At 50.6% G+C, this 10315-nt stretch overlaps 1 protein-coding gene across 1 annotated transcript; it reads right to left on the reverse strand.

Annotated features, from left to right (window-relative positions):
• Positions 1 to 478: 478 nt before the first annotated feature.
• LOC132082855 (thrombopoietin receptor-like) lies at positions 479 to 6431 on the reverse strand. The gene is made up of 9 exons (XM_059487269.1): positions 6378 to 6431; positions 2479 to 2635; positions 2187 to 2316; positions 1757 to 1929; positions 1511 to 1656; positions 1209 to 1368; positions 955 to 1042; positions 745 to 836; positions 479 to 663 (listed from the first exon to the last, which is right to left on the reverse strand). The coding sequence occupies exons 1-9, from the start codon at positions 6429 to 6431 to the stop codon at positions 479 to 481; spliced, it is 1185 nt and encodes a 394-aa protein (XP_059343252.1).
• Positions 6432 to 10315: the final 3884 nt, after the last annotated feature.

The following is a 10315-nucleotide window of genomic DNA, read 5'->3' on the forward strand; positions in this document are numbered from 1 at the left end:
CTCGGGACACTCCGTCAGCCGATACGCCCTCCCTCCCTCCGCTCCTCGGGGGTCCTTGATCAGCCGGCACCTCTTCCAGCCGCTCTTTGGGGCTCCCTCCGATAAGCAACATTCTCCCTTCCCCTGCCCGCCTCACCACAGCCTCCCCGCTCGGGACTGCGCCTGCAGGCCGCCTCTCCGGCCCTGTGGCACGCTCACCTCCGCGGCGCCGCCGCCGCTCGCCCGCCCCGCAGCATTTCAAACGGCGGGCGGACGGGGCCCCGCTGGGCCGCTTCACACCCAACGGCCGCGCACTGCCCGGCGACGGCCGCGCGACGCAACGCGATTGGCTGAGCCGCGGGACGGGGCGGAGCGCTCCTCACGTGAAGTGAGGGGGCGGGACCGGAGGCGGGACCAGGTCTTGCTAAGGCGGGGCGATCCGCGCCGGGGGCGCGGCGCCGCAGGAGGGACCAGGCGGGGGCTCGGGGGGAACAGGAGTTTATAGCGGGGTGGGGGCGGTCGTGGCTGCCCGCGGCTCCCAGCCGCTCATGAGCAGGTAGGACTGGTTGGCCATGTCGGTGCTGGACAGGCGGCCCCCAGAGTGCTCCGGCGGCGGGCCGGGCAGCACCTCCAGCAGGCAGGGCAGGACGGTCTCCTCTGGCGGCTGCTTTTCGAAGGCATGGCCTGGGGCGACATGGAGTGGACGGGGTAGGGGCTGCCCTTCGAGCTGCCCCTGGGAGCAGCTGAGTCGCCCTGCCCACCCACTGGCCTGGCCGTGCTTGCTGCTTTCCTGGAGGAAGCTGCCCAGAGCACGGTGCAGCTCAGGAACGGGCGGCCGGAGTTTCGGCTTCATGTTGCTGGGTACGCAGGAAGGGGCATCGAATTTACCCTCAGACTTGAGGTGCCCTAATGCCCCATGCAAGGTGCCCAGGCTTGGTGCTGGACCCCCCCGCCTGCCCCCGGCACAGCCCTTACCTGTAGAGGGAGGGGAAGGTGCAACACAGCCCCAGGAGCGCTGCTGAGAAGAGCAGCGGCACCACCGTAACACTGGGGCTGAGCCAGCCTGCATCGGCGGAGGAATACCGGAACTGTAGCCTTTCCCAGAGCCACCATCTCTGAGCCCCTCGCAGCCCCCTGCCCCGTGCCCCCCTCCCCATTTCCAGCACTGTCTGCCTCTTGCCCTCAGCCGTGAGGCTCCTGCGGCCGCAGCCTCCAGCCCTGCCCCTTACCCGCATCGGCCACGGCATCAACCACAACGGGTTTGGTCCCGGCGCTCCAGCTGCCCCGGTACCACGGCCCGCTGGGCTGGGCCCGCACCTGCGCGGGGTAGCGGGAGCCTGGCTGCAGGTCCAGGACCTCTTTCCTCGCTGCTCGCGGAACCTGCAGGACCTGCGGGGCAGAGCCGGGCCGGAGGCATGGCTGCTGTGGGCTGGCACCAAGGGGCGGGTCCCGCTTGGCCCGACCCCGCGCCTGCCGTGTGTCAGCAGCGGAGGGGGGCAGCGCTGCTCGGGCTTCCCTGGGTAGGCCTTGCCTTCCAGTCATGGCTTTTCTCCATGGCATAGCGGACCTGGTAGTCCAGCTGCTCTGCAGGCAGCTCCAGGGGCGGCAGCCACTGCACGCTCAGCCGGCCCTGCGACACTGTTGCCTGCACAAGCTGTGGGGCATCTGTGAGCATTGCTGGTGTTGGGGATAGGCATTCGTCGCTCCTGTGAAACGGGACGTGGGACACTGTGTCCCCTGTGAGCCAAGCAGGGGCTGCGGTGGCACTGGGACTCACCAGCCTGGTGCAGCCAAAAGGGCTCCTTGAAGTAGCTGAGTGTGGGCAGCATGTGGGTCCTGGTGACATTCACCAGGACAGAGATGGCACTGCCAGCCTTGGGCTGGAAAGTGCAGGCATAGGTGCCCTGTGCCCCCCTGCTTACCTCCTCGCACTGTTGCCATGCATCTTCCCTGTGGGAGGAGTGGGGAGCCAGTCAGTCTCACCAAAGCAAACCCACAGCCAGCATTCCTCCTGCTCTTCCCCAGGAAAGCTACTGCTGCTTGTAGTTGGAGGTGCAATGTGGTGAGGGGGTATGAGATTGGTGGTGGAAGGGCAGGACAGAGCAGGGCATGGGCAAGGGGCCCAGTGTGGGATATTGGGACACAGCAGGACCAGTGGTCTCTGGGATGTGCCTGCATGGGTGCCACCTGCCTGCCATGCCCCTTACCTTGTGCCAGCCCCGCTCGGAGGTGGCCGGTAGAGGAGCTGGTGGGAGCTGTGGGGCTCTGCAGGGTCCCAGCTCCACTCGCAGCGCTCGTGCCGCAGGTAAGGGGTTCTGCAGCACAGCCCGATGTCTCCTGGGCAGGGAGAGCCAGGACAGGGAGGGGGCTGCTTCCCCTTGGCCCCCCAAAACTTGGGAGTCACACCTTGCTACAACAGGACCCTCACCCCTGCAGCCCCAGGCGTGGGTGCCTCCCTGCTGTTGCTGCCAGCACCCTGCAGAGGGGATGGCTGCTCACCGGAGGAGTGGGGGGTCTCTGCAGCCAGAGCCTGTGAGCAGGGCCCCCAGACGCCGTCCATGGAGGTACCGTCGGGCTTGCTGCACAGCTGGATGTGGTGCCTCACCCCTGGCTCCAGGCCCCAGAGCACCACCCAAGTGTTGGCCTGGACCAGCCTCTGCAGGAGAGGGGCCAAGCTGAGGAGCAACTGCAGGCTCCAAAGGCCCCTGCCCATCCCTGACACCTCCAAGGACCTGTCCCAGTGCTGCTCATTTCAGAGGGTGCTGCCTTGGTGGAGAGAAAAATCAATCTTCTGCCTTTCAGGGAGCTGAACGAGAAGGGACTCTTCACCATCCAACACCTGGCTGGGTCCCATTCAGAGGTCCTGCTTTGAAGCCTCCGTCAGGTTTGCTTGGCAGTTACCAGCGAGGTGAGAACATTGTTCTGAATTGTCCCCTATACTTCATACACGGTGTGTAGAGTAGGTATGTGCTTGTGTTGGAAAAGAAATGAAATTTAGCAAAATATTTAATTATAGTGAGTTGTGTGTGAACTGCTTTGTTTAAAAGTAGTTTTGTAGTCGTTGAAAAGTGTGTTGAGTTTTGTGTGTGTAACCTAGCAGGTAGTCTTAGGGATTTAATAAATAATTAAACTAGTGCGGGAAAGTAAGAATGCTAACGTGTCTGGAGGCAGCATACAATGCTCTTAGAATAAGATAAGCAGAGGATTAATGATCTTGTTTGTGAACCAAGGAATGTATCACAAGGGGTCTGTGACCAGGCAAGGGGAACGGGGAAACTGTTTCTTGGAGACTTTGTTATGAACCGCATGTATAAGAGGGAAGCGCCCACACGTGAATTTGGGGGCTCGGATTTTGGGACGTGAGTCCCGCAGTTCCCCGGGCCCTTAATAAAGCACCCACAAAACTTATCCGAGTTTTGTGTCATCTATCAATCGGGCAACAGTTTTCTGGCGACCGCGGCAGGACTCCAAGGGCTGCTGGGGCGGTTCGCGTCCCGATCCACTCCAAGCCAGCACCGAGCACTTCTCGGGGAGTAATCGGTCGTACCCGACACCCCGCGCCTGTTGGACAATTGCATTAAGGTAAGCCCGAAGGTGCTTTATATTGGAAAAAGGTGATCATTTGATTTGGATTTGGTGGTTGGTAAAAAAGCCTAGGCTCCGGCCATAAGACGTCTAAGGACGCAGGACCGGAACTCACCTCCTGTTTGTTTTAGGGAAGGACGGCGAGAAGGTATATTGGTTTAAGGTATATTGGTTTATTGGGATTAATAGTGGAATTAAAGGTTGTCATATGATGTCTTTTAAAACTTTTAAAACCTTAGTGCAAGCCAATGGTAAAATACCTGGAAATACACCATTAGGTTGTATATTGAAACGGTGGAAAAGTGAGGGGTATTATCAAGAATTGGATAAAAGCAAAATGATAGATTATTGTAATCATTGGTGGCCTGAATATGAGATTGGGGAAGTGGGATGGCCGGTGAATGGTACACTGGAATTGGGGATAATGGAATCTTTGATGCAATTTTTAAGGAGAAATGAGAAATGGGATGAAATACCATATTTGGATTTGTTTTTCGTTTTATATCGGAAAGAGGAATGGCAAAAGGAATGCGGTATTTTTGTTTTAGAAGTGAATGATGAAAGGGAGTGTGTGGGATGTAAAGAAAGAAAGGAGTGTAATTTGTATCCTTCAGTCAAGGAAGATTTGTCTTATTGTATAGCACCTCCGAGGGTTCCGGTTGCTCCTAATGTGCCCCCTGCTCCCTCTGCGGATATAGCTATAAAAACGGGATCTAGTGAGAGTGATAGTGATGGTGGTGATTTAGAAAAGAATGAGAGTGTTAAAGGAACTCTGTTAGCAGGGCGGACTCACAAGGGAAGGAAGGGGCAGAAGGGGCCACAGTTAATTGCGCCGTTAAGGGAAGCTGTGGGACCACAGGGAGAAAGGATACTTATAAAGGTGCCTTTCTCCCCCGGGGATTTGGTAATATGGAAGCAATCAGCGGGGAGTTATCGGGAGGATCCTGAAAGGGTGGCAAGGGTGGTTAAAATGGTAATAAAGACTCAGAATCCGGACTGGAATGATTTACAGGTATTATTAGATACTATAATGGATTCCACGGAAAAGGAAATGGTTATTAGAGCCACTAGAGAAAAGGCTCGTGAGGAGATTCGGTTGAGACAACTAAATGAGACAGTTGATGAATTGGTACCAAGTGAGGAACCTAAGTGGGACCCAAACTCTACGGGAGGAATAAGGGCTGTAAAACGATATCAGGAATTGTTGGTGGAAGGAATTAGGACAGGAATACCTAAGACTATGAACTGGTCTAAGTTGTATTCGGTCAAGCAGGACAAGAATGAGTCTCCGTCTGCCTTTTTAGAACGATTAAAAGACATGGCTCAGAAGTTTACTAATTTAGATGTAGAGGATCAATCAGGAAAACTTCAATTGGCCTTGTTGTTTATGGGGGCAATCACAAGAGGATATTAGGAAAAAGTTACTAAAGCTGGAAGGAGAGGATACTAGAAGTTTGGATAAAATGCTGGAGGTAGCGTGGAAGGTATACAACAACAGGGAAAAAGAAACTGCAAAAAGACAACAAGCTAGTATTCTGGCTGTAATGCAACAGACAGGGGCAGGAGGAAGACCCATTAGGGGTCGAGGTCGGGGAGGAACTAATCGTGGACAGAGGGGGGTTGCCAAGAGGTCGGGGAGGATTTGGGTTTGCACCTAACATGGGGAGGTTGGATCCAAACCAGTGTGCGTTTTGCCGACAATTGGGACACTGGAAAAATGAATGCCCGGTTAGAGGAGGTATGGGCATGGGAAACATGGGATTAAGGACAGGTCCAATGGGGAATGCTCCTGTGGGAGGATTCACAGGAGGACCAGCAGAAGTCGCTCAAGCACTAGTTTTGGGAAACTATCAGAATCAAAGCTGACTAGAAAAGGATTTAAGGGTAGTTTTAGAAATAGATGGAAAGGATCAAGAATTTATGGTAGACACTGGAGCTACTTATTCTGTACTCAATAGACAATTGGGACCTTTGAGTGACACAACGGTACAGGTGGTGGGGGCAACAGGGAAGCTAGAGGAACAACCATTTTTACAACCTTTAAATCTTAGGTTTGGGGGGAAGGAATTAGATCACCAATTTTTGTATATGCCAAACTGCCCCACACCCCTTCTTGGCAGAGACCTGTTGTCCCGACTTAATGCGAAAATAATATTTGAAGGGGGAAGGGTGAAATTGGAAATACCTGAGGAACAAATAGCAGGCATTTTTGTAATCAAGGAAGTGGATGCCTCTCCTATTCCAGAAGAAATTGAGCAGGCTGTAGTACCCTGGGTATGGGAGTCAGGGGTCCCCGGAAAATCTAAAGCTGCGCAGCCAGTAAAGGTGGAGCTAAAGGAAGGGGCCCGACCAGTGAGGATAAAGCAATACCCCTTGAAGCTTGAGGCAAGGAGGGGAGTAGCCCCGTTAATTAAACAATTTTTGGCTCAAGGAATATTACAGGAATGTGAATTGGAGTATAATACTCCAATTTTTCCAGTAAAGAAACCTAATGGTAAGTACCGTTTGGTACAGGACTTAAGGGCTATTAATGAAATAGTGAAAGACATACATCCAGTTGTTGCTAGTCCTTATACCTTGTTAACATCTGTATCGGAGGAGTTTAAATGGTTCTCAGTGATTGACCTTAAAGATGCCTTCTTCTGCATCCCACTGGCAGTAGAGAGTAGGAAATATTTTGCCTTCGAGTGGGAGAGTCCTGATTTTGGGAGAAAGAAGCAGCTTATGTGGACGAGACTCCCACAGGGATTTAAATGCTCCCCTACTATTTTTGGAAACCAACTGGCCAAGGAGCTGGAGGAATGGAAGATAACCCAGGTAACAATATCCCCATCCTTGTATGTAGTCCTGCAGTACGTGGACGACATTTTTCTGGCTACTAAGGAAAGGGAAATGTGCGTGGAATTAACAATTAAATTACTCAACATGCTTGGCCAAGCAGGGTATCAGGTTTCTAAGGAAAAAGCTCAATTGGTCAAAAATAGCGTTATTTACCTCGGTTGTGAGATCACACAAGGGCAGAGACATTTGGGAGTAAACCGAATAGAGGCAATATGTGCTATTCCTTTGCCTCATAACCATCAGGAATTGAGATCTTGTCTAGGAATGGTGGGATGGTGTCGACTGTGGATCATGAATTTCGGTCTCCTAGCCAAGCCACTATATGAGGCCTTGAAGCAGCATCGGTTGGAGTGGACGACACAGCAAAAGAAGGCCTTCCAGGAATTGAAGCAGGCACTAAAGGAGGCCCCAGCCCTAGGACTCCCTGACCTGACCAAGGAATTCCAGTTGTACGTGAATGAGAGGCAAAAACTGGCATTGGGGGTCCTCACCCAGAAGGTGGGATCCTGGAAGAGGCCAGTGGGATACTTCTCTAAACAACTGGATTCGCAGACCCGACCTAAAGGATGAACCATTGGAAGAACCTGAATGGGAACTATACACTGATGGATCCAGTTTTGTCGAGAATGGGACTCGCTATGCCGGGTATGCAGTGGTAACATTGGATCAGGTAATAGAGGCAAGGGCTTTGTTACCTGGAACTTCGGCCCAGAAGGCAGAGGTAATTGGACTCACCAGAGCCCTGTATTTGAGCAAGGACAAAAGGGTTAATATCTGGACAGATTCTAAATATGCCTTTGGTGTGGTTCATGTACATGGGGCATTATGGAAGGAAAGGGGGCTTTTGAATTCACAGGGAACCAACATCAAGCACCGGGAAGAAGTGCTACAGCTACTGGATGCTATACACAGTCCCAAAGCAGTTGCAATAATGCATGTTAGAGGACATCAGACTGCGGAAGGAGACGTTTACAGAGGAAATCGATTTGCTGATGTTACAGCACGCAAGTGACACGGGAAGTATGGACTCAAATGGCATTGGTACCGGTAAGAACAAATCCGGCTACCCCATACCTGAATCAGGAGCCCAAATATTCAATAGAAGATGGAAAACTAATAAACTTGCTAGGGGCACAGAAGAATCAACTTGGGTGGTACGTTACACCAATGGGACAAATAGTGGTACCTACCCGCATAATGAAATTTATTTTGGAATCAGAACATAATAAATGTCATTGGGGGGCAGAGGTATTGGTAAAATTTCTGAAGAATGAGATAATCTCTAATCAGATGTTAACAATGGCAAAAAGAGTTAATGCAATGTGCCCGGTATGTTTGAAAAATAATCCAGTAGTTAGGAGACAAATACAAATGGGAAAGTTGCAAGTCGGGCCACAACCAGGAGATTACTGGCAAGTTGATTTTTCTGAATTGCCTAGGGCACAGGGATACAGATACTTGTTAGTGTACGTATGTACATTCTCAGGGTGGCCGGAAGCTTTTCCATGTAGAACTAATCAGGCTAAGGAGGTGGTAAAAACCTTGTTAAAAGAAATAATACCAAGATTTGGAGTACCTTTAGGATTGTCATCAGATAGGGGTCCGCATTTTATAGCCGGGGTAGTGCAGGAATTAGCACGAATGTTAGATATAACCTGGAATTTGCATACCCCCTGGAGACCTCAGTCTAGTGGGCAGGTGGAAAGGATGAATCAAACCCTGAAAGGACAAATCAAAAAGATTTGCAAGGAAGCTAAACTGCACTGGCCTCAAGCTTTGCCTTTGGCCCTACTCAGGATTCGAATTAAACCAAGGGAAAAGGTAGGCGTAAGTCCATATGAGATATTATATGGCAAACCATATCATGCAACTGTATTAAAAGGGGAGGTACATGTGAGTGGGGACCAGGCGATTGCAGAGTATGTTATGTCACTTAATAGAATTCTTTAAGAAATACGTTACAGTGAAATAGACCGCTCACGCTGGAGAATTCTGTCCACGACATCCAGCCTGGGGACCAGGTGTACGTCAAGAAGTGGATCACGGATCCGCTACGGGAATCATGGAGTGGACCCCACCAGGTGATGATGACGACCTACACGGCGGTGAAGGTCCAGGGGATGGATGCTTGGATCCATTACACCAGGGTAAAGAAGGCACCGTTCCAGTGGGAAACCCAGATAGTGTCTCCAACCCGGATGATCTTCCGCGCAAAGCCGCCTTCTTAATTATATTACTGCTAGTGATCATGAGACTATTACCCGTTCAAGGGTCTACTCTAGTACAGGTTGAAGAAACAAAGGTTACAGTCATGGAAGGGATGGATGTTCAATTAACTTGTGTTATCTTTGACAGCCAGAAAGTTGAGGCCGGTGAAGTTATTGCAATATGGCAACGGGGGGCTGAAAGAAGCCGAGGCAAGATAGGAGTCGGTTGGGATCAGGATAAACAACAAGGAAACACGGTACTGAATCTTACCAAGGTAACCACAAACGATACGGGAGAATATACATGCTTGGTCAAAATACGGGATAGTTTTGATTACAAAAGAGTGAGTATGAGGGTTTTGCCATGGACAGGGGATCGTGCTGAAAACATAAAGGTTAATCCAGTATCAATGGCAGTGGACATGTGAGATGGGCCACCTCTCAGAATAAATTGTTCCTTCCTAGTAAGATCAAGATATCAAAGGAACCTTTGGGTCAAATGGTAGAAGCAAAATAGGGAACTGACCTGGGACAGAATAGAGGACGGGACCAGTTGGTGGGAGAAGGAAGGCAAAGGTTGTGGGTGGTCGAGTGTCACTAATCCTAGAATAGGAAATGCATGGTGGAGGCATGACAGAATGATGTTATCCTTACAGAGACACGGTAGAAGGAGTAGACGAGAGGTTAATGATACAATAGAATGCAATACTGAGCAGGAAAACTTAGTGGTAGGATTAATCAGAGATTTTGGGATCATGCAGAATGTGACTAAAATAACAGCTTGCCTGCCATTACCACAGGCTGCAGGTGAACCAATTCCCTGGGGAATAATACCAGTAACCAAAATGCCTGAAACATTCAAGAATGTTTCATGGTCCTGCCAGTCAGTTCCCAAACCAGTAGATGTATGGAGAGATTTGTGTATGACCATTCGGGCTATGACTAGAGAGGAATGTGAAAAGAATTCCAATCATTATGGTTGGATTCAAAATACCAGGAGGTGTTTAATTGCAACCCCAATAGATGAGCCATGCAATACAGTACGAATAAGAACGAAATCCCAACGAAATGAGATGAGTTGTCAGAATGTCACACAGAATTTTGACACCTGGAATAGTTGGAAGACATTATGGGGACCTAGTGTTTTGGAACACTATAATTACCTTGGGGAAGTACAATGGTGCATCCAATGGTCAGGACTAAAGAATCAGTCACATCATAGGGCCCTTCTCACGTCTACATCTTCCCCAGAGTTCAGACCGCAGAAAGAGGATTGGAATTGTACTGAGGTTTTTACATGTGATACACCGGAAGACCGAATTGGATTGGTACCGGTGAAAATGGCATTAAAGTGGGGATGCGAGTGTAGGGGGTATGATCACACGGTTAGCAGAGAGTCCATGGATGGACCTATAGATTGCAGATCTACTAGTGTGCATAGCCCTGGAAATTTAGTCTGGGTGTTGGGACACGGACAGTGGACCACACATTTACCTCTAGATGGATCAGTAACACAAATCACCCTAGGGGTTCCCACATTGTGTCCATACTGGAAACAGAATAGATTGATCCAAAGGAAAGGACTCAGAAAGAGGGAAGAATCCCTAGAGGAGCAGTGGCATGAACCTGGCTCAGGAGTGCAATTTGGATGGATATTGGAGTCATTATTCCCTCCGGTAGCGACATATCGAAACAGGGAAATG

The sequence above is a fragment of the Ammospiza nelsoni genome, chromosome 22 (assembly GCF_027579445.1).
Source record: "Ammospiza nelsoni isolate bAmmNel1 chromosome 22, bAmmNel1.pri, whole genome shotgun sequence".
Lineage (NCBI taxonomy): Eukaryota > Metazoa > Chordata > Aves > Passeriformes > Passerellidae > Ammospiza > Ammospiza nelsoni.

Coding starts and splice junctions, on each gene's coding strand:
- LOC132082855 (XM_059487269.1), bottom strand. CDS start 6,431: ATGTCGTCCACGTACTGCAGGACTACATACAAGGATGGGGATATTGTT. Junction 2,636..6,377: donor ATGGGGATATTGTTACCTGG/GTTATCTTCCAT, acceptor CCTCTCCTGCAG/AGGCTGGTCCAGGCCAACAC. Junction 1,657..1,756: donor CTTTTGGCTGCACCAGGCTG/GTGAGTCCCAGT, acceptor CCCCAACACCAG/CAATGCTCACAGATGCCCCA.